The sequence below is a fragment of the Myiozetetes cayanensis genome, unplaced genomic scaffold (assembly GCF_022539395.1).
Source record: "Myiozetetes cayanensis isolate MyiCay16 unplaced genomic scaffold, myiCay2020 scf54, whole genome shotgun sequence".
Taxonomy (NCBI): Eukaryota; Metazoa; Chordata; class Aves; order Passeriformes; family Tyrannidae; genus Myiozetetes; species Myiozetetes cayanensis.
In genome coordinates, this window is record NW_026087787.1 from 271,531 (window position 1) to 295,634 (window position 24,104).

Consider the following 24,104-nt stretch of genomic DNA (forward strand, 5'->3'; position numbering starts at 1 on the left):
TGGATTTACCCATCATGATGAAAATCCTGTTCCGCTCAAAATTTTATGCAAAGGGCATTGAGGTTGTTGGGCTTTTCACAGCTGCCTTGTGAACAGGATGTTTGAGACAGTGATGATAGCCCAGTCCTCTTAAAGCTTTTCCTCTTCAGGGAGCATATGTGATGGTGCTTACTGAAGAGTTGACCGCTCAACCTCCCTTTTTAGCCTCCTTACAGAGACTGTGTATCTGGCTTTGCATTCAAATACTTTGTATTCACACTCTGCACCAAACACAGAATAAATAATTAATATTATTAATTTCCTAAAATAATTTTCTCTGCTATGTCTCCTTTATTTTAAGTCTTGGATCCTCTCCAGAATTTAGATGATCTAATTACTAGATTTTTTTCGAGACAAACAATAATTTTCTAAATCTCTTTCCCTCACTTAGCTCCAGAAAGGAGAGTTTTCTCCTGAGATGTAACCCCAACATTTCTGAAGTCTTGCTATGTGTCCCCCAGGTACCTGTGGATGCCAGAGCCAGAGTCAGAGCCAGAGCCTTACCCTCACGGAAAACAGGGATGACTTGCTCAGGATCATGTAGCTTACTGACTAGTAGCAAGTTTATTTAAGCCAGGGAAGGATGACAGGACCCATCTTGGGTGAAAAGCAACACTCTTAACGGTATTTTTCTTCTGCCTTAGTAGCCAAAGAGTAAGAGGTCCTGTGCAGGGCCAGGAGTTGGACTGATAATCCTGGGGGGTCCCTTCCAGCTCAGGGTATTCCGTCAGCCAATGTTCAGGCCGGCAGCGTCCCAGAGCAGCCGCTGCACCGGGAACCTTTCAGCTCACGGCCCGCTCGGCTGTGCCCTGCGGCCACGGAAGAGGGGAGCAGAGAGACGGAGACAGGAGGGCCGACACACGGGGACGGCGCCTGAGCCGCCCGGCAGAGGCCGCGGAGCCCGGGACGGACCGAGCGGGACCGTGAGGGGAGCGGGCGGGACCCCCAAGGGGCCGTGAGGGGCCGGGGCGGGGCCTCTCCCCGCGCACGCGCGGAGCCGCCCCGGAGCCGCCGTCCATGGGCGCGTGCGCGGCGCGCGCGGTGCATTGTGGGCGCGGCCGCGGCAGGAAGATGGCGGACCTGGCGAACGAAGGTAGGCGGGAGTTGCGGCCGCCGCTCCTCGGCCCGCACAGACCCCCCCGGCCCCCCCAGCCTCGGCCCTGCCGACCGCGCTCAGCGCCGCGCCCGGGCACCGGCCCGTCCTCGGGAGCGTCCTCTCCCCGCGACCGCCTCGCCCCCCGCGGGCCGAGCGGCCGGACAAAGGGAGCGCCCGGCGGGGCCGCCGCGCTGTCCGCGGGGCGGGGGCCGGGCCGGGCCGGCCCGCAGGTGCCTCCCGCTGGGCGGTGGCCCCGCGGGGGCGGGACGGCGCTCCCTGGGCGCAGACGGCGGGGCCGGTGCCGGACACGGGCCCCGGGGGGGGCTCGGAGCCGCTTTGGGCCCCGCCTTGTCCAGGTGCTTTCAGGACTCATTGTCCACAACTTTCGCTCTGCTGTAAACCTTTCCTTCGCTTACACTCGTGTTAATCCTTTCTCTACCTAAGAGAATAATAGGAGCAGTTTTATAAAACGAGGTGAGGTATCTTAATAGATGTATTATTTTTTTTGAGCTGAAAATCTCAAAAATCTGTTAGTAAAGTGGTTGGACTTTTTTTTTCTGAAGAGGATCAGGAGAACCTGGGCTGCAGTACTGCAGGATTTGGGTATTCTGGCCCAAGGTGTGTACAGTGATGTTTCAGGTGTCAGTGGGCATCTGTAGTTTGCCTTTGGAAATGACCAGTGTCCTTCAGTGTTTCTGCAAACGCCACTTTGCCCTGGCTGTCTCTGTTTCTCATTCTCAGGTAATGCAAGAGGGGAAGAAATGCCTCAAGGGAGGTGAATGAAGAGGTGCAAGGCCCCTTTTTCAAGACTGTTTCTTACATTTGAACTGTGCATCAGTGGCAGTTACGGTTCTGATATTAATATTAAAAATAGGAAGGAAATATTTGCTGTAGGTGCAGCCTTTGAAGTCGAGGCCTTCAAGCAGCAGACAATACAACTGCACTTAAGTTGTTTGACAGCTCCTGTGATGCAGCATATTGGCTTCCAGACCCAAGATGAGCTGTCAGTGCCCAGGGAGGCATGATAAGTGGTCTTAAGAATGGTCTTAATGACAGTATTTACATACTGTCGTTATAATGACCTTATAATGAATTTTGATGGGTTATTATATTCTTTTAGAACTAGAAGCTTGGGAATAACTGTCTTATGTCATACAAGCCCCTGACTTTACCTCCCCATTCTACTGGGGAACATTAGGCTCACCAGTGCATACCAGGTTACCAACACTTATTGCATCTTTTGATGCCAACTTAAATATTTCTACCCCTACCTCTATTTTTGCAGGGTCTTGTCTGGATGGCGGGGGGGAGCGTGATCCCATCCTTACATTTTCATCTGAACTTTTTCTCTTCAGACCCTTTTCTTCCTCCAGTGACTTCCTTCACCTTCTGATTCTTTTAGTTTATATTTGCATCTCCTTCCCTAGTTGTCATCTTCATCCTTTTTGTTCTGTTTTTTCTTGCAATAGGAACGTGATACAATCTTTTGTAACATTAAGCAGGATGAGCTCGCTTTGGAACTTTTGTCTCCTGCTCTTCTAATATCATTGGCTGTTGTTAGTTTTCTTTCTCCAGTTCCATTTTTAAGGCATATATTCTTTGTGTAACAGTGGAAGTACATGCATTTTCTGGAATTGGCATCTTTCTGCTGAGACTTGCTGAATTCTCTAGTCTTTCTACTCGCCTTGGTTGCAGTCTGTCATGTCTGTCGTGGTGAGGGTCTTCTCAGGTGACTGTTCTCGCCATTCCTAAACACTTCAATTTGTTTTATTTTTCCATTGTTGTCGGTGAAAGCTTCACTTGCTTGTGTCCAGGTATTTTCATTTGAATATATGAAGTAACTATTTTGCTGCTGATAGCAAAATATTTTGCTAAAATATTCCTTGATCTTCTGATTTGTATTGGTCTCATGTCTGAAGTATTTGATAGCTGAATGTTCATATTCACAAACCAAGTGTGGTTACAGCAAAGCTCTTAATGTTCCTTAATCTTGATTGATCTGTACAACAGAGCTGTCTCAATCATACTTCACTGTGAGGTGTGAAGCTAATTATTCTTTGACACACAGTAGACACGAGTACCTCGAAAGAGGTTTCAGCCATTCTTTCAGACTGTGTAGTGTGTTTGCTTTTCTTGTCTGTTCACGCAGGTGGAACTCAGTCTTACCCATTTGATCACTGCAGCAAACCATCTTCTGCCCTTGAGAAGTTCTGGGGTTTGTGCTGTCTGTCTCCTCTCATTTTACTAATGCAAAGCTTTTTTAACCATTTCTTTTTACCATGACCCCCCTTTGTTTCAATTTGTTAATTGGTCTTTCTGTTTTCAACAGTATATTAGTTATCTTTACCTTCTAAGTTGATATCTCTTAGACTATTGAATGTCTTAAATCACTGATGAGCTGTCAGTACTGCCTCCAAATAATCATTCCACTAATGTCCTTTATGACTTCAAACTGTTTTAATGGATGGTCTTTCTGTGATAACTTTCTTCAATGCTACAAAAGCATTTCCTCTAATGTGTTCATAACTACTTTATTTTTTTCATTCTAATTGTTCCTTGAATTTTTTCCATTCACTTGTCTTTCCTTTTTCTCTACTGAGTTGGTGAAACTGTTCCCCTACCTCTTTGTAGTGGAGTGATGGCCAGCTGTATCTTGACAGAAGAAGGTTGTTGGATTAAGGGGGTCCTCTACTGCAGAGAAGGGGGGTGAAGGATCCTAGTACCACTTTCCAAAGACTCTTGTACTGTGAAGTCTCATAGGAACAGATCCTGATCTTGGTATTGCCCCTCATGATGAGAGGAGATCAGGTGATAAGTGTGGAGCTAATGAAGAGGAGGAGAGAGTAACTTCTCCCCATCTGTGTGAAGTTTGATGGACTTCGTTGCAAAGATTTAGTGGCATTGTGATAAAGGTCTTGGGACTGTCATTGTGAGGTTAATTATTGAAAACCAGGATTTTGGAATGGTAGGCGTAATTATTATTGTTACTGCTGTATAAAGTGGTTACTGAATGCTCTTAGAAACTTTCTCTGACTTCCTTGTTCTTTGGTATTCTAGCTGGATCGTGTCTTAAAACTGATGCTTCACACATGTGGCAGTGGAATATCAGAGAACCAGCAGCTTCATGTCAGCCCTGTAAATTCATGTGAACCCAAATGCTTTTCTCATTAACTTACCACTAATACACAACTAGTAGTTTGCTTGTCTATAATTTTCTGCTGAAGTTGCACTCTAGCAAACAGAATGTCCTTGTATGGGGAATGAATTGCTTTATCTTTTCAATAGCTGAGAGGTGATACAAATTTTTCTCAGGGCTAAAATTTGATGGATGTTTTCACATTTCCCTTTCAGGATGTGCCTGCAACTTACTTTACTTTATGAGATCATTAAACATACAGTTTATGATCATAGTAGTTTTACTATATGTGACTGCCTTAAATTAATTTAGAGGCTGGAGAGCAGTGCCGGGAAAGGGCCCTGGGGGTGCTGGCCAGTTGGCCCTGAGTCAGCAGTGCCCTGGCAGCCAGGAGGGACATCCCTGTCCTGGAGGACATCAGGGAGGGGATTGTCCCACCCTACTCTGCCCTGGTGTGGCAGAGTACATCTTGAGTCCTGAGGGCAGTTTGGGGTATCACAATATAAAAAAGACGTTAAGTTATTGGCATCCAAAGGAGAGCTGCAAGGGTGAGGGGTCTGGCGGGGAAGCCTTGTCAGGAGTTGCTGAGGTCACTCAGCTTGTTCAGCCTGGAGAAGATGAAATGGAGGTGAGATCTCGTTGTGGTCTTCAACATCTGCCCCCTCCTTCCCCTCCTCCCCCCAGGGCAGCAGAGGACCAAATATGAATCTCTTCATTCTCGTGGCCAGTGACAGGACTTGAGGAAGTGGCTGGAGCTGAGTTGGAGGAGGTTTAGCTTGGATATCAGGAGAAGGTTTTCACCTGGAGTGTGGCTGGGCACTGAACAGGCTCCCCAGAGAAGTGGTCACAGCCCCAAGCCTGTCAAGAGTTCAAGAAGCATTTGGACAATGCTCTCAGTCACATGGTGGGATTGTTGGGGTGTCCTACACAGCACCAGGAGTTGGACTCAATGATCCTGATGGGTTCCTTCCAACTCAGCATATTCTTTGATTGTATGAAGTGTACAGAAGATGAGTGACCTGAAGCAGTTCCTTTCAGAGTAATCAGTTTCGTACCTTTGCCACACTTGGATGATGTTTTTGGAGAAAGGAAGGTGTGTTGTTACTTAGAGGGAAAGGCAGCACTCACTACTCCCTAGAAACAAGACCTTTTTTTTTCCCCATGGTGACTTCAGATAGGTTAGAATGATGGGTCAGATGGGTAGAAAGTTAGGCTGACTGACATGTCCTAATAATTCACACCCAAACACCATAAAGAACTATTTAATTTATGAGATAGAACTATCTAAATGCTTTAATAATTTTTGTTAATGCTTTTTTGGAGTTCTTTATAAATATTGTATCTGTGTTGCAAAGTATTTGGGCTCCCTCGGTGTTTTCTTCTTTCTCTCATCTGAAAATAAGCTACTTTTTTCCATTTCAGACTTGTGACATTTGCTTTATATGAAGTTTCTGATCTTAACTTGTAAAATTACCTAATTTTGCAGAGGGTAACTTATTGCTATTAATGCCACAGAGGCTTGGGAAATGAAATAACATATGTTCTGCAAACACTTAAGATTTGTGCTTTAAATGCGATGTAGGAAAATTTTATTTAATCTTAACTATTAAAGGTAGCTGTGGAAGTAGCCTGCTAACTCATGCTATGGGAGACAAAAAAAAGAACAGTTTGAAGATGAACGAGAACATATGATGTTTTACTTCATAGACAGCAACTTCTCAAAGTTTTAAAAATGAGGCAGAAGGATCTCTTTTCCCAGTGTCATTTGTATTCACCATGACATCACTTGTGTAGTGTGGCCATAAGTGATCCAGTCATGTGTCTTGTTCTTTCTCACTTGCAGTGTGGTTTGACTTTGCTTGTGGGGGATCAGCTTTTGCAGATCAGCTCTTGGAGTGGCATCTTGGTCTTTCTTTCAGTCTGTTTGTAGTTATTGAAAGAGAATCTTTTGTTATCAACATCTTTAGAATTTTATAGTCCTGCAAATTGCCCATATCTCTTAATATGTTGTATTTATCATGACTATTCTGCTCTTCATACTGCAAATAGAATAATTAAGGTGAAAAAAACCCCAAGGATGCTTTTGTGGCCTGCACTGTTCCAATAAGCATAATTAAACCTAACTTTGAATTTACATTTTTCTTATCTCTCAGATAAAACTTGATCAGGCTTATCAGGTGAGAAGTTAACACTCTTGAGTATATTAATTCAGTTAACACCTTAATTGCTTTTCTCCTTTTTATCACTCATTCATTGTTCACAGGTGTGGACACTTTCTCTCAGGTGATTTATTATAATGAGTTAAAGTCGAGCAGCAATTTTCAATTGTTGAAATGCTTCTGGTGTTGCAGAGTGCTTTGAGATCCAGGCAAGGGCTTAGTTACCAGGAAGGTGCTCAGTGTTTTTCTCTTTTTTCTGCCTCTCATGTAGTTTTCCATGTAATCAGGCACTATTGCATTTCTAAGTGTAACTTGGAGTAAATTTAAAAAGGTGTTTGAAACATTGGAGTTCTTAGCTCTAGAAATAAATTCTCCTCTTAATAACCTAGCTATGTCTGGTGAGGTATTGGAAGTTGTTTTCGTGACGTGGGGCCTGTGTTCCTTCTAAAATTTAAAGATTAATATGAGTCACCAAGATGTTGGGTGATGTGGGTTGCATGTTCTTTGAGGAGAGGCTGAGGGAGCTGGGTTTGTTCAGTGTAGAGAAAAGAAGGCTTCAGAGAGGCACATTTGGAGCTTATCAGGCTCTGTGAGAAGGTTGTGAGAGAGACAGACCCAGGCTCATTGGAGCAGTGTAAGTTGGAAGGACAAGAGACAAAAGGTGAGAGGTGGAATGAGATGTTTGGACTGGGAATAGGGGAAAGGTTGAGTTTTTGTGGGCGTGGTGGGTTCTTTCCCGCCACAAGGGCAGTCAAGCAGTAGAAGAGATTACCCTGGGAGGCTGCTCAGCCTCTATCCTTGGATTTTAAGACCAGGCTAGATAACCTGATTAACCTGACCTGACTTCAGGTCATAACTGACCTTACTTGGAGCAGGAGGCTGGACTAGAGACCTCCAATCTGAATTATCCTGTGCCCTTATGGTAGAGACAGTGGTCTCTAGTGAAGAAGACAACTGCTTTCTTGGCCTTTGTCACTGCTTTGCCATGGGATTTACTCTGTGAGCCTGAGAACTCTGCAGAGAAACACACCTCTGCGGGTATTTCTTCCTGTTTTCATAGAATCTTAGAATGTTTTGGGTTGGAAGAGAGCTTTGAAGGGTTCCAACACGCCCACAGTGTGCAGGGATACCTTCCACTAGGTCCGGGTGCTCCAAGCCCTATCCAGTCTGGCCTTGAATGTTGCCAGGGATGGAGCTCCATGAAGCAACCTGTGCCAGTGCCTCACCACCCTCACAGTCAAGAATTTCTTCCTAATATCTAATCTAAGTTTGCCTTTTGTCAGTTTGAAGCTATTCCCCCTTGTCCCCAGTCCCTCTGCAGCTCTCCTGGAGCCTCTTTAGGCACTGGAAGGGGCTCTCAGGTCTCCCTGGAGCCTTCTCTCCTCCAGGTGAACACCCCCAGCTCTCCCAGCCTGTCTCCAGAGCAGAGGGGCTCCAGCCCTTGGACCATCTCTGTGGCCTCTTCTGCACTTGCTCCAGCAGCTCCACATCCTCCTGATGTTGGGGCCCCAGATCTGGATGCAGGATTCCAGGTGGGGTCTCACCTGAGTGGGTCAGAGGGTCAGAATCCCCCCTTCACCTGCTCCCCCATGCTGTGGGGATGAGCCCAGGACACGGGGGCTTTCTGGGCTGTGAGTGCCCATAGTCAGGTGATATTGAGCTTCTCATCCACCAATATGCCCAAGTCCTTCTCAGGGCTGCTCTCAATCCCTTCCCTCTTCAGCCTGTGTTTGTGCTTGGGATTGCCCTGACCCAGGTGCGGGAGTTGCACTTGGCCTTGTAGAATTTTGTAAGGTTTGCACAGGCCCACCTCTCCAGCTTGTCCTTGTCCCTCTGGACGACCCATCCCTTTCCTCCAGCGCATCAACTGCACTACACAGCTTGGTGTCATTGGCAAACTTACTGTGGCTTCCCTCGATGCCGCTGTCCATGGCACCGACAAAGATGTTAAACAGTGCTGGTCCCAATCTTGGACATTGAGCTGTTGACCCCCACTCTGAGTGTGGCAGCCAGCCAGTTCCTTATCCAGGGAGTGTTCCCTCTGTCAAACTCACGTTTCTCCAATTTAGGGACAAGGATTTCCTGTCAAATGTTGTACACAAGTCCAGGTAGATGATGTCAGTCGCTCTTCCCTCGTTCACCAACACTATCACCCACTTATAGAAGGCCACCAAATCTGTCAGGCATAGTTTGCTGTAAGTGAAGCCGTGCTGGCTGTCACCAGTCACCTCCTTATTTTCCATGTGCCTTAGCACAGTTTCCAGGAGGATTTCCTCCATGATCTTGCCTGGCACAGAAGTGAGACTGACTGGCCTATAGTTCCCCAGGTCTTCCTTTTTTTCCCCTTTTCAAAAATGGAGGTTATGTTTTATAGTCTGTGGGAACTTTACCAGATGGCCATGACGTCTCGGTGACCACTGGCCACTTCTTCTGCCAGTTCCCTCAGGACCCTTGGATGCATGTCATCAGGTTCCATGGTCTTGTGCACCCTCAGGTTCCTTTGATGGTCTCAAGCCTGTTCTCCTACAGCAGGCAGTCCTTCATTCTGCCAGTCCCTGCCTTTGCCTTCTGTAACTCAGGCAGTGCATCTGGAGCACTTGTTGGTGAAGACTGAGTCAAAAATGTCATGGAGTACCTCAACCTTCTCCATATCCCAAGTAACCAGGTCTTCTATTTCCTGCCAAAGAGGGTCCACATTTTCCCTAGCCTTTCTCTTATCACCCGTGTACCTACAGAAACTTTTCTTGTTGCCCTTGATCCCTCAGATTTTTTCAGTAATGGCTCATTCCATGATGCAGTGAAGGTCTAACATCTCTTAGCTGCTAGAGGTGTACCTGTTGCTATGGTTGTGTTGATCTGAATGGGTGTTTGTCTGCCTGTGGAAAATAGGGTTGATATGGGAGAGTTTGCTACAGGTACTAATGCTCACGTATCTAAGATAAAAATCTCACATTAAAGAGTGTATATGAGTAAGATATGAGATGAGTTGAAGTATCTCTGCCTGAGCCATTGAGGTAGTATTTTCTCTTTCTGCGTTTTGGTTTCAAAGGCTTGTGAAGGAAGCTGAGAAGGTTTAAGAGTACACGTTTTTCTGACAGCACCTAGGGGATTTATTGATAGTTAATGACTTGACAGTAAAATATGTTAAAGAAATTGAGCCTGTGAAAGCCAGCTCTCAAGGTTTTTGTAGTTATTCACGCAGGTTGAAATATCTGTAACTTGGGAATAAATGGCAGGAAGGAATTCTGTGGATTCAGTTGGTTTTCAGACTGATTTGACAGCCTACCACCATTCAGGTTTGTACGAGTTCCAGATCTTCAGACTGGAGATGCACTGCCTCTGACATTAATTACTGAAGGTTTGCTTTCCTTCTTACGTGGTTGGACTTTCTCAGAGCTCTATATAAAGACATTTAAAAAATGTAACTAGGAATCAGAACCGAAAGCTGAAGCAGGACATTTTAATGGAAAATTTGGCACTAGTGTTTTTTACCACGTGAGGTAATGGATGATTGAGGGGAATAATATTTTGCTTTTAATGCCTTCAATGAAAATGTTTCCCCAAAACTTAAATAAGGCTCAGAAAAATATGCTGTGTTTAATGAAGGTGGTCGGATTAGACAATCTTGCCTTGAACTAGGAGGGAAATGTTTCCACTGTTGTGATCTTCTTGTAGACTTCAGTGACACAGTGAACAAGTATTCTCCTGTGAAATAAGTGCCTGAGTAAGCACTGGTATAGTTGGTAGCTGTGAGTGCCTGCTGTCTTGTAGTCATTCCTGATGGATGCCATCCTGTTGGTTGGTCTCACAGTCAACAGGAGTGACAGTGAGATTCCTGGAGCTTGGGTACTGGGGGACTGTGTTCCTTCAGTGGACAGAGACTCTCAAACGTTGGAACCATCGTTCCCTTTTCCAGCTTGACTAGCATGCCTGGCCATAGTTTGCTTTACTAGATATTTTTTCCAGTCTCATTTGTTGTAGCTGGCCACAATCTCACATATTTGGTTTTTTCCACTCTCTTTTATTCTTTGTTTTTGCATCTAATTTTTTTTCTGTGAGCTTTTTGCTATTCCTGACACCCCTCTTCTTTTTTCCTGAGTTCCCGCTTTTCAATCACCAGACTCCCATCTCGTATTTTTTTGTGTTCTTTGCATCAACTTCCAGTCTTTTGCCAGCTGTCCCATGTTTCCTCTGCTCTTTGCATTGTTGTTGGATCTGGTTTTCTTGTTGTTTGCTTTCTTCTCTCTCAGTACTTCATTATTAAACACTAGACAAAGCAAGTAACCTTTTTGTTTAGCTCTCCTCGGTATCAGTGGAGTCTCTGGTGAGGTGTCCATGGCACAGTCAAGCCCCCACGTTGTGGCAGATCTCCACACGGCCTGGTTTGGCAGAGGCCCTGCTGCAGCTGGAGCACTAATGAGAACTAAACTCTAGCACAGAAACGAGTGGCACTTTGAAGTCAAGGCCCTTGCCTGGAGGGAGCCTCCCACAAGCAGGTTCTACTGAGGTCAAGGGGATCAAAAGTGATTCCTGGTTTGTTTCCACACAACCTGGTTTTTGGGACAGGTATCGAAGTTAAGGGTCTGTCAATGACCTTCATTAGTTGGTAGATTGTTTTTCACTTTTGAAATGGATTGTCTGCATTGCTTTTATTAATAAGCTTTTTTAAGATTCAGCACTACTTGATGAACAGAAGAACTTAGAAAATAAAGGGAAAAAAGAGCAAAATTATGTAGTGAGGAGCCTAATTTATTGGTCAGTTTTACCTTTTGTAGAACAAGTTATGCCAGTCTTGCAAGATCAGTCTTGCAGTGTTTTTGCTGGGTATCCCTCTGGCTTAGATCCACAGAGGAGTAGAAAGATGCTCTTCCACCCTTACAAATAAATGCACAGTTCTTGTAATAATTTTCATAATTCTTTATGTATATCAACTAAAATTTCACTTTTTCAGCCAAACTGATGTAACAGCTATCAGTTCCCAAATGGACAGTCTCATCCCCTTTTTCTTAAATGCTGATCCAAGTGCTTTACTGGTGCTGCAACTGATTTATGGAGGATTTTGTGATACTGTCCTATTTTTAGGTGCAAGGTAATTCTTCTTGATGGCTTTATATTTCTTTTTTATGGTAGCCTTTCAAGTTCTGAAAGCTCTAAAAATTTTAATTTTCTTACATGTCTAGATTCGTTTGTAAGACTTGATAATTGCAAAAGTAGAAATTTTGTGAAGAAATGAGCCAAAATCCATCTCTCCCTAAATCCCGCTGTTTCACTGCAGTGTCGTTCTGAAGACAGACTGCAGTATTGTACTCAACCTTAGCCCTGAATGCAGGAGGGTTACTGACTGCACAGTGTGGATGCAAATACAACTCGTGCACCGGGTGCATCAGGTTATTAAACTGCCGGGAAAGTTCACCTCTGCTCTATCCACGCACTGCCCCGTGTGTGGATCCTCTGCTCGATCCACGCGCTGCCCCGTGTGTGGATCCTTTTGTTGTTAGGGACATTGAGGGAGTTGTGAGATCATGAAGGACAATGGTAACATACACTCGTTTTAGAAATTAATTCTGCTCTTGCAAACTAAATGCTGATGTGCTTACTTAGAAAATCGTGTCCTGCTAATATTTGATTCAGAGCTTTAAGTAGAAAGCAGATGTGCTCTTAAGTTATACCGAAAAGACTGATCCCTCTGTAATAATATGCATGAAATATTTGGTTTTAGACGTGCAAATGTGGATTTGAGACCTCTCTAAAGCTTTCAGTGATAATGAAATACAAGTGTAATCAAGTGTCAGGTGTCCTTTAAGGAAGGGGTATCTGGAGGTGTACAGCAAACTCTCTTTTCATTAATGTGTGATGATGGGGAAGGAAGAGCATTTATTCAGCTTGTAAACTACTGCAGCAAAGGGTCTTTTCCTCCTGAGGTACTGAAGTACAGTACAAGTACTATCTGGAGGGGAAAGACAAATAGTTTTCAGATACTGATTCTGTTGTTCTCCTTAAAACAACCCTTTTTCCTTAAATGTTACTGGGAGCTGGTGGAAACAATATGTGTAACTGAAATTTAACTGGTTTAAGGTTTATTGTTGGTAAAGGCATCACAGAACATAACGTTTTCATATTAGTCACTAATGAATGTGGTTGGAAAAAACCCCAATGATTTCTCTTTTTACAGAAAAACCTGCCATTGCTCCACCTGTCTTTGTATTTCAGAAGGATAAAGCACAGAAGGTAAGGAGATGTTGATACAGTTTTTTATTTATTTTCTTCTTAGCCTTGACTCCTTCCATGGTGATCAGGCCTTTGTCTATATTGCTGTGAAATTGAAGATGGATAATAGAGCATTAACATTATTAGTTGGCATGGGGCAAGAAGGTACTGAGAGGCTAAAAGTGGAAAGATGTATCATGGTAGCATAATACAGGTAGCTCCTCAGACAGAAAATGGACCACGGGAGAAAAAGTATCTGTGAAGGTGTGTCTTGAGGGGGGGGGAGGGGCAGAGGAACACTGACAGTTGAGCTGCATGAGAAATCTATGAAGTTTCTTTTTCTGATAATCATGTTAAGATAAAGCAAACAGAGCTGGTCTAGATTATTGTTTTTCACCTCAGTACATGTAAATGTCTCTCTTATCTTTGGTTAGCAGGCTGTAAAGTGTTAGTTACCTTGGGAAATGGCAATCCTGTTCCCTCATCTCAATATAGTCCAGTTTTTAACTCTACCTGGTCAATAGTAAAAGCTATTAAGAGCTGGGGGAGAAGAAAAATCAAGGTTACCGTTGTTTCACTTGAAGATGGTGGGAACCCAGAGAAGTGTAATTGTGTACACACAATGCACTTTCTGTTGGATCACTGGATTGCTATGTTACCTGTGCAATCAGATAATGTTTGAATTGAGATACTGAACCATTTTTCAGTTGATAGCTTTTCTTTGGTTTGGAACAAGTACCAGCCTCGAACTTTCTCACAGGTTCAGTAGGCATATTCATCGTCAGAGCTTGAAATCTTTTCTTAGTTTGGGAAGGATTTAAATTTACTCTTCTAATATTGACTAATCAAATTAAATCTACCTGAGAGTAAGTACTTTTGAGACATTCTTTCAGTTAGGGTTTTTACAGCGATTGTTTGCATGTACTTTGGAGTGAAGGGAGTGCTAGTGCTTGCACTATCCGTTTGGATCACATTTGCTTTTAGGAAACAGCTCCAATTACCCACTGTTGCTTAGACTGTTGCTGAAGTGCCTTCTGAGATGCATCATGGTGAGTGTTCTCCCCAGGTGTCCTTCAGCCCAGCAGTGCTTCCATGGTTATTCTGGAAGCAGTGATCATAGCAGTGTGCAGCTCAGGCAGAGTGATGTGGTCCTGTGTCCTTTTTGGTTGGCCTGGTCCTTACGGGCCAAGATGGCAGTTCTTGTGCTCTCAAGTTCCTTCCAGCTGTACCTTTGCACAGAGTGCACACCTCCACTGGCCTGCACAGTCCACGCCTTCAGTGTTAGGCTGTGCAAACTTCTGCATCAAACTGTGAGACACATCTGTTGTACTCTGATAGATCTCAAGAAAATATTTGTAAAAAAATATATTAATTAAAGGTTAAATGTATTTTTGGGCTGGCATAGAGGATCCAGGGAGAGAGAGATCTGTGATTGTCTTCTCAACTGCTGAGAATTCTGAGGACTGCGGTGGTGCTGAGCTGGTTGCTGTGTTCAGGACAACCTCTGCCCAGGCACAGCTGGAGTTATGGGGTGAAGGGTCTGTGCGTGTCCAGCCCTGTGGGTTCCCAAGCACCGTGAAGGTACAGGGGTTAGAGATGAGTTAGGAACTGATCTAAATGCCAACAGGTGGTGGTGCTGTCAAGGGGGGGTAACCATGGTCACTCTGGACATGGAATAAGGTCTACATGGACTGGGGAATAAGGCTTCTTCCTTGAAGCAGATCAAAAGGAGTCTGGCATCTGTCAGTTGCCAATTTTCAAAGTAGTAACAGGCATAAATGCTTATGTTAAAGTGTGTATTGTATGGAGATATAGGATTTTCTTAAAGGTGAAGGGAGAGTGATTAATAATTTTAGTGCTTCTATTGTGTGTATTTGACACTGGAGAGAAGGAGTGGTGGAAGCATCAGTGCTGTGCTTCTTGCACTTTGATTAAATAAAGCTTGTGCCAGTAGCTGGTTTTTGGTGTATAGGTACAACAGTAATTATAGTTAGAATGTGGTTCTGTGAGCCAAAAGTAATAACCACTTAATCTGTACTGTTTATATCAGAACACAGCATTCAAGGCAGCTTTGATCAACTTAATCAAGGAAAGGTGCCTCAGGTTACACACTCGTTGAGACCTTTCACTGTATTTTCAGAAAAACTTAATAGCCAAATATTCCCATTAACAGTTAACTCTATGAGTATTTCTGTAAAAGGTGGCTGGTTAAGTGCTTTGCCTGCCACAAAAGACTACCCCTATTAAAGTTAACAAGGAAATTCTATTAACAAAGGACTTTTTCCTAGAGCAGTGTTTTGGAGAAAATACCAAGTTAACTTCAAAATAACTGGTAAACAAGACACTTCTTGAATATGTAATTTCTCTATGTAAATTGCAATTTTAATTTAGTCTGGCAAGTCACTTTTTTTCTGTTAGCAAAAGTGTTCGTGGAGCCTTTTCAGTGCTGACACAGCAGTTTGACAGTAAACCGGGGTGAGGAAAAGCATTGCATTGTGTATTCAGTTGTATGTGTGTATTCAGTGTGGTGGTTGCTAAGATGTTTGCCTAGTGCTCTTCCACATGAACCAGGACATCCTGAGCAGAATGACTTTTTTGCAGAGTCTGCAGACTCTCAGTATTACAGCTGGGTGGATATAATTCAATGGTCTTACTGCCTTTTCTGAAACTAACATTGTCTACTCGTAAGGTAAACAACATTATTTTCTAGAAATCTCTGCTTAAGTCTGTGCTTGTAAGGTATCAGATATTTGGGTCACACCAACCTGATGGAACACTCCAGGTTTGGGGCAGAGTGGCTGCAAAACTGTGCAACAGAGAAGGGGCTGGGGGTGCTGGTCAGTGGTGGCTGAACATGAGCCCAGGTGTACCCAGGTGGCCAAGGAGGTCACTGGCACCCAGCCTGTACCAGCCACAGTGTGGCCAGCAGGACCAGGGCAGTGACTGTCCCCCTGTGCTGGCACTGCTGACACCTCACCTCAAAACCTGGTTTCAGTTTTTGGCCTCTCATGACCAGAAAGACATTGAGGGGCTGGAGCGTGTCCAGAGGAGGGAACAGAACTGGGGAAGGGTCTGGAGCACCAGGAGTGGCTGTGGGGGCTCAGCCTGGAGGAAAGGAGGCTCAAGGGGAACCTTCTTGCTCTTCACAACTCCTTGGCAGGAGGGTGGAACCAGGTGGGGATCAGGCTCTGCTCTCAGGGAACAAGGGACAGGACCAGAGGAAGTGATCTCAAGTTGTGTTGAGGTGGTTTAGTTTGGATATTAGGAAATATTTCTTCACCAAAAGATTGTCTAGCGCTCACAAAGACTGCCCAGGGCAGTGGTGAAGTTCCCATTCCTGGAGGGATTTAAAAGCCATGTGGATGTGTCACCTGGGGACATGGTTAGTGGTAGTCTTGGCAGTGTTGGGTTGATGTTTGGACTTGATGATCTTAGAGATGTTTTTCAGCCAAAATGATTCTGTAGTTCTGTGATCTGTTTCTCCATTAGAAGTAGGCAAATACTCAGCATGTTGTAGGACAAAGTTCATACTAGTCTAGAAACTAATTTTATAACTTGTCTTCCACCTAAGGTTTTATACACTTTAATAGAACATCGGAACTTGCAGTTTGTCATGTTAATTTAGAGGGGACCAAAAATGCATAGTGTTCATAATACTGCCTCCAAATTTTTTGTTCAGTGAGGAGGTTCAAGTTGTTTTCTTTTACAGTTAAAGGCAGGATTAGTCTGTCTGTTTTTGTTTTCATTATAGATATCAATTAATGGTGGATGTCAAGTTGGCTGTTTCTACATTTGAGTGAGTCTCCATTTTTGTGATTTTCATATCTCCTTAATATGTTGAGAACTATTTTTACCATGTGTGAAATAGAGATAGTCTCCCAGATATCTGAGCGTTAGCACTGCTGTTCATATTTCTGACAGGCAGAGTTTCTAATGCTGATAGTTGGAAAATTGCATCAGCTTAAGAGGACTCAAACTGTTAAGGTCTGAAAACAACACAAAGTCCGAACCTCGCTATGTTAGGCATAGAGTATTTCTGTTATTCCATTATCTATCCCAATAACTTATTACAAACTATGCTGTGCTTTTCACAGCACTTTTTGAATTGAATATTTCAGTTGATGGATATGACTTGTGTTTCTGCTCTGAAACTAATTTTAGCTTTGCCATAAAACCATTTCATGACAAGTTTCTGACCATAGGTTATTTGAAGTTATTTTCTGAAGTTAACTTTTAACATGCATTTCTGAGGTGTAAGCATTCTGTTCTTTTGGATTTACGCATTTTTAAGCAGGTATAATTGCTCGAACAAATTTAATGCAGTAGTGTTGTAAAGAAACACGTTGTCCAAAAATGCTTTTGTAGTAATGTCCTTTGTTCTGCAAGTGTGAGCTGTGGTGATCTTTCTGGTCCTTACTGATTCTCCTCATGATAGGATCATCATGACCTCCCTAGTCTCAAGTACAAGAAAAGGTAGATATGCAACTGTGACTTAAAAATGTTTGTGCTTGGAAACAAGCCATTGTCTGTGGTGTAGCTTGCACCTTGTCCTCTTCCCTTTGCCAGCCTGGGTTGGGATAATGGTAGAATATAGAAAAGAACACTTTATATGAAAAAGAACAGCTTGTTATATGACTAGTTTTGGTCTGTGTAACTGCTTTCTGTAGGTGAATTGGTAGTGCTGAGCTTTGAAGGACGACTCTGAAAGAAAATAATTTACACGATTCTTGGGTCGGGTTCCACTCTGAAGTGGTGCAAAGAGTTTAATGCATGACTGGCATCTGGGTCCTAAAGATGAAGGTTCTGGAGTGAATAAGGGTTTATGTTATTAAGTTGTTCTAGCTGTCATCACAGTCTTAACTGTGGAGTTTTAAGTAGGTGTGGAGTTGTAAAAGTGATTTAGATGATTAGAAAGATGTCATTTGCAGGTAGGCTGGAGAGCAAAAGCATGAGCTTAAAAAAAAAAAAGATGATATGTAAAAGTAGGGATTAGTTGAAGTCTTGATTTGATGTATTGTTATTTGGAAATGTTTGATTTTGGTGGTTTGAGGAGATCTAGACTAGAAAATGTTGTTCATGCTGTAGGCGTGACTTGTAGGTTTAGGATGGTGGCAGACAGAGAATTGTGGATGAAGTAACTTGTGTATGGAGAGGCAAAGCATTCCCTTGGCCAGGCTCTCTCAGCATCCTTAGCACAGCCACCAAGAGACTTTGTTAGGGATACCTAATTGAACTGAGTAGTAAGTCAATAGTATATTTAAGGAGTTCAAATCGATGCTTAAGAATTCATAATTATGAATACATTGCTACTCTTAAAATAAAGGTCATGAACATATTTGGAGAGACAGTTGTGCAGGGTGAACCTTGGAGGAATATAGAGAGGTTGATAATGTCAGAGGCTGTTGAGCATACCAACCAGAGGTCTTTGGCTCTAAGCAGGTAAAAAGTGTGAAAAGAGGTACTGAGGGTAGTCTTTTTAGGCCATTGGATAGGCTAGAGTGGGGAAAATGAGGAAAGGAGTTGCAAATAGCGCAACTTAGAAATGTGAGGAAAAGCTGATCCAAGAGTGCCAGTCTTTATTGAAAATGAATATTATTTGCTTGTCTATATTTGAGGATTTTAACGTCCTAATATTATTCATCTCTCTGTTGATCTTTGCCTTAGTATTTAGGAGACAGGAACAGATTTTTGCCAGGTTATCCCTAGAGCTGTACTTTATAAGGAATGTTTCCTGTAGAGAAGAGGAGGCTCAAGGAAGGACACACATCTCAGACAAAACATTACAGCAAAAATGAAGAGAGTGAACTGTTCACCAGGTACAAAGAACTTCGAACAAGAACTTAATTCAGAATTCATGCAGTTAAGAGATTAGGAAACACTTTCAATAGCATGTGTGAATGAAGACTAAAATTAATTTTATGAGTTTGCAGTTTCCCTTGGATATGCTTTCTTGAGAACAGCTGTATAAACTTCTGCCTGGAGTAGTTCTGTTTTGACAAATCCATGAGTCCTTTGTTGGCTTTGTCTTCCATGACTTAAACTAACTAAACACTCCTAAATAGAATTCACAAAATTCTGAAACTTGCAGTAGTTTTTCATTAATTTATTTTTTCTAATATAATTTTATGTATTGACTTGGCCATGAACTACTCATCTTGGCTTCAGATTTTTTGGCATAAAAGTGGTGATTGGCAATAATTGTTATTTTTTTGTTTGTTTCTTTTGTGGGTCTTGAAGCATGTATTCCAGTCTTACTCAGGATAGGAATCAGATTTATCATTATTTCATTTTTTAAAATACTTGTCACCAATTATACTTATTAAAATCTGTTGGATGTTTAACCCACTTTTAGGTGTTCTAAACTGATAGAAATTACTTGCAAAATAATTTGTCATTTCCACTTTTAAATGTCTAGCACAAGTGTGTATTGAATGTTCTTGCCTCTTCTTGCATTATTAGCAATTTTCTGATCTGTAGCTAGAAGTCAATGTAAATTTCTGGTAAGGCTATTTTTTTTTCCTCTCCTAATTTCTCCAGTTGCTTGCTGAATGTGTGTGTTGAGTTACTGGGATCCATGGCATCTTCTGACAGGAAGTTTAGCAGCATGGGCTTCTTGTCCCCTTTAGTTTTGTGCAGGACTTCATTTGAGCCTGTAATAGCCAAGTTTAATGAGATCCTTCCAACTCTTGCTCTGTGGCAGTCACTGCTTTGCCATCTTACATGCCACTTATGATTTCACAGTTATATGCCTGCTCCTTTTAATTCCAAATTCTATGTATTACAGCTGAAGAACAATAAGGTGTTTAGCTATTATTATGTGGAAACACTTCACACCCTCTCTCTAGGCGTTATTTTGCCTCTTATGAGCACTGAATCTTTTTGGTAAGCTCCAACCTCAATCTGGCTGTCTGCAGTTTCCTAATCATTCCCTCTGGTGATGGTTGGCTCATCCTGAGGATCATTCTGGGTACTTGACAAGGAGCATAATTCATTCCCATCCTGTTGAATCTCTCGGATTCATCCCCATCCCCATTTCCTAGTACCCTTCTTGTTACAACTTTCCAGCACCGTGGCTTTTAGTGTGCCCCCACCCTGTGCAGGTTCTTCCCAGGCCGTGTGAGTTCATGGCAGGGTTGGGTCAATGCTTGTGCCAGCTGGGCAGGGTGTGGGTGCTGCAGGGGCAGGCTCTGGGCCCGGGAGCTGACTGCATGTGGCTCTGCTGTGGCTCGATGGATCCCCGAGCTGAATACTGGCAGAGTCTGGGAACTGATGACGAGGTGATGAGGGTTTAAATGTTAAAACCATTATGCATGCTTCCAGAAAACCAGAAACCTGCCTGGCTCAGAGAGATGAGCGTGAGCTCCGTGGCAGAGGCTGGCTCTGCTCGGTCAAGGCCTTGGGCCTGCAGATGACCAGAGGAGGCTGGGCATGACTGAGGATCTGTGGGGGAAAGGGCTGTGTTCTGAGGTACGTGGGGACGATTTGGGGTAGCAGAGAGAAAACCAAAGTACACGTGTATTGTAAGTCATGAGAAATATCAGATCTTCAGTGCCGCTGCTGTTGTGGTGAGTGTGATGCAGGTAACTTGTGACTTAATTGTTGTACTTTATTTATGGCTGTTTCCCCTTGAAGGGGAAGAAGAAGGGTTTAGTGGCCTGTGGAATGCCCTGGCCTCAACAGCGAGATTTAGCATAAAAAGGGATTAGGAGTAATGAGTATTAAGCATCAAGTGGAGAACTGAGGTGTTTACATATTGTCTTTCTCTGTGACTACCATACCTATGTTGTAAGTGCTGGGGACAGCTCCAGGTAGCCTTTTCCTGCTGTTCTCCCCAGCAAAAGAGGTAAGGAAGGTTGCTAGAGTGCTAGACTTGATTAAATTTCTGGTGACAAATGAAATGTTTCTTTAACTCTTCTCATTCTGTGGGGTTTTAAGTTAATGTTTGAATCTGTTAGTAACAACTAAATATTAAACCAAGAAAATTTTGTCAATACTAAAGCCCAGCATCCCCAACTTTTACCTGACATAGTATTACCCCAGTAAATATATTTCAACTATTTTCAACCTTAATTAGAATAATTTCTTGCGAGATAAAATTTTATGTATTGCAGGCTTTTAGTAATTGTTTCTGTTATGATAACAGGCCAAATCTTAATTGGAGAACTTGGGACCCTTAAGATGTAAATGCTGCTGTTTATTTTTGAGGTTTCTGTTTACTCTCTTGCATGGACCTGGCATTTTTAATCTCCCTTCATTCTACCAAGTGTTTTCTCTGAACAAACCAAGGTTGTGTTCATCTTTACCTTACTGCTGGATTCCTTAGATACTTTACCATAAGACATTGGGAAGCTTGGCCCGCAGATCGCTGTTGGGAGCACATCCTTGGCTTGCATGTTATCCATGGACTGTAACTTAGTCCTTAATCACAATACAGTTGTTTGGGCTCAAAGCCTATAAGTTTTTTATTCTTCAGATGTGTACAGAATATGGTAATGCTTGATTTATTCTACAAGCGGGGATGTGCAGCATTAAATGATGTGAAGAAATGACAAGTCTGTGGCAGAAGCTCAGAAAATACCAAATTGCACTAGGCTGCATTAGTTTTCCTGTCACCTCCCTCCTTGAAATAGATGTGAAAACTTTTTAATTTATGAAAGAAAGCATCGATGTTGCTTTTTGGATAATTCACCATCATGTGAATCTGAAAGGATCACCTGTCTTGTGTGAATGTTAAAATAATTTCCGTGAAGAGTTTTGTAACCAACCTCACCTCCCTGAATTGTGAGCTGAAGAAACAGTGAAGGACAGTTATTTACAGTAATTGTCTATTTTTATGTCTGAATCTGGGTGTAAAAGCTATCAGCTGTCTTTAAGTGTTCAAGAGAAGGAGTTAAACTCCAACAGCCCTGTGATTGGCAAAATGTTCTTTGCCAGGGACACAGATGATTTTGGCTAACTTTCAAAAAAAAGTCTATTCGTTCCACGTGATACTTTTTTGTGGGGAGGGGAAGCTAATTCAGTCAGCAGGTTGTTACACAGTTCCTATATATTTTAACTGGTGTCTCAGCAGCAAGCAGCTCCTTCTGCCATGCTGTGAAAACAGTGGAATTTAAAAATGGGTTAGCAGATACTCTCACTAGGACAACTGCTCTCTCATGTTGCAGCCTTGCATTGAAGGGACGTTGTCTTTTCTGCTCACAGTCCCCTGCAGAGCAAAAAGCTTTGTCGGATTCAGGCGAGGACCCCCAGGGAGAGGTTGAGCCCCTCCACCATGGTGTGGGTCATACAGAACCAGCTGGTGAGCGCGACTCTGAGCACCCTGCTCCCACTGTGGCCTCAGTCAGTGCTACCCTGAGTCCCGCTTCTGAAGCCCAGCTTGCTCCTATTCAACTGGCAGGGGTAAGTGTCAACCTACCAAGTACTTCTGCTGCTGAGGGGATTAGAGGAAAAAGTCACTTCCACGCAGTGGAATCTGTTACTGTTCATTGTAGGCAGTGCAGCTCACTGTCTGTCTGCTTCCTTGATCTCAAGTGTTAGTCCTCTCTAAGTCCTTGTTCTACTTAGCAGAAATTAGATTCGTTTGGGTCTCACTAGTAGTGTAACTCTAGAAGATGCCTGAAGTATTTTAAAATTTAGGGTGTAAACTATATGTTTGCTAAAGATGAGAGCACTTACCTAAATGAGTGAGAAAGTGCATCTGTATTTGTGGGATTTGCTTTAAGCAGTTAGGGGAGAGCTCTTTGTTCCATCTGAACCATAATGCTGCAGCTTGACAAAGCAAGCAGTTAATACTGTGCTTTCACTGGATATAAAAGGAGCTTGTCATGACAACCTGTAAGGTACTTAATAGATTAAAAGCACCAAGAATCGTACTAACACAGAATTTTGAATTTAAGTATTTGATGGGGGAGGAAGTCAGTACCTTGTGGTTGGAAAAACTGTCAGTGCTCATAATGTAGAATTTTTTTACTGATGGTGCAGCAAAATATTTTGCGAAAGATTAGATGACTAAATCACTGCTGCTATTCAGTTTTTCAGAGCACTTTTAAGTGTTCGTAATCTTTCTGGTTGGTGGACCATATTTTCTTGGTGCAGGTGAGTATCGCTGTTCACTGTGACACCACACCCTAGGCATGTGCTCTTTGCTAGATCTTTGCCTGTTAAGGCTACTCCACCCAGTACCTGCGCCCTTTTCTTGGCTAGTTGGTTTGGGGTTTTTTTAGTCCAAGAATGGACCATTTCAAGTAAACTCAGTGCTGAATGGATTGTCATGACAAGGTGCAAATAGCTGAAGGTTAAGCACATTTCCATGTTCAAACTGTTGCTTGATGACCCACTGCAGAAATCTTTCTGTTTCAGATTCTTTTTTGAAGATGAAATTTTTCAAAGACTAATACTCAAAAATATAACTGGTCAACATAGTCACAGATTTTCATCTCAACTTTCTGCCATTTGAAATTGCAGTGTTAGTAGAGCTGTCCAAGAGAACTGCATTAACCAGACTTTCAGGAAAACTGCAGCAAGTCTTAGTCTTGTTCTTAGAGAGCAGAAAATCTTACTTGAGTTAACCCAGTTCTGAAAGAAATGTAAAAACCAAAACTACTGTTGGGAATCACATGCAGGAATTCGTGGCAGTACAGTACAGCTATCTCAGCATCCTTGAATTTGACTTCATTCAATTAAAGTTATGGAGTTGTACAGTGCTCAGTAGGGGCATGTAACTGGCCTTCACATGCACTGGCAAGCACTCTTCCAATTATGCCCATCTCTTAGAGTAAAACATCTCTTATCTTGAAACATAGAGAAGGTTGATGTATCTTCAGTGTGCTTGTACTGATTTGCTGGAGCACAAGTTTTCATGCAATGTTCCTAGGGCCTTGGGAGGATGGGTGAATTAAGACTGAAGAAGAGACACTACATATTTCTTGTTTACTTGGTATTGTTTGTACACTCAGACAGATATTTTTGCTCAGATTTGAACAGGGTGTGATCAGAGGTACAGTGTGTCCCAGAGCTGATGGTCACATCCTGAGGCTCTGAGCCAGGCCAGCCTCCCACAGCACGAGGCTGTGCCAGCAGGGCTCGCTGGGTAAGGACAGCACTTAAGCAAGTTGTGCCCATTCAATAATATGCCTCTGTATGTGCAAGGTGTCTTGACTGCAAATGTGCCTTACTGTGCTCTGAAGTCCTTTATATGTGAGCTTTTGCATCTTAAATGTGCTTTCAAAGATAAACACTGTATGTGTACTCTTTCAGCTTTCCCCGAATTACATTGGCCCTTTTTTTACTTTGCTCAAATTCTCCCTTCCCTTTCCTGTTTCTGTTCATTTATTGTGAATAAATGAAAACTGACAAATTTCTTGAAGTTTTTAAGGTCTTCTCTCTTAGTTTGATGTAGCAACTATGTGAGGAAGTAATGTTTGTACTCTAGTTAATTACTATCACTGCCACTTTTAAAAAGCAGTTG

The 24,104-nt window shown here is 42.9% G+C and overlaps 1 protein-coding gene across 2 annotated transcripts in view; it reads left to right on the forward strand.

Moving 5' to 3' along the window:
* Positions 1–1,057: 1,057 nt before the first annotated feature.
* The window catches only part of RANBP3 (RAN binding protein 3), a 53,673-nt gene continuing 30,626 nt past the window's right edge, over positions 1,058–24,104 (forward strand). Inside the window, exons 1-3 of one of the 2 annotated variants that reach the window (XM_050334467.1) lie at positions 1,058–1,132; positions 12,603–12,658; positions 21,839–22,036. In XM_050334467.1, the coding sequence (XP_050190424.1) occupies positions 1,111–1,132; positions 12,603–12,658; positions 21,839–22,036 (276 nt within the window). In that variant the 5' untranslated portion in view covers positions 1,058–1,110. The remainder of the gene's footprint in view (positions 1,133–12,602; positions 12,659–21,838; positions 22,037–24,104) is intronic. The other variant, XM_050334468.1, reaches the window with a different exon arrangement.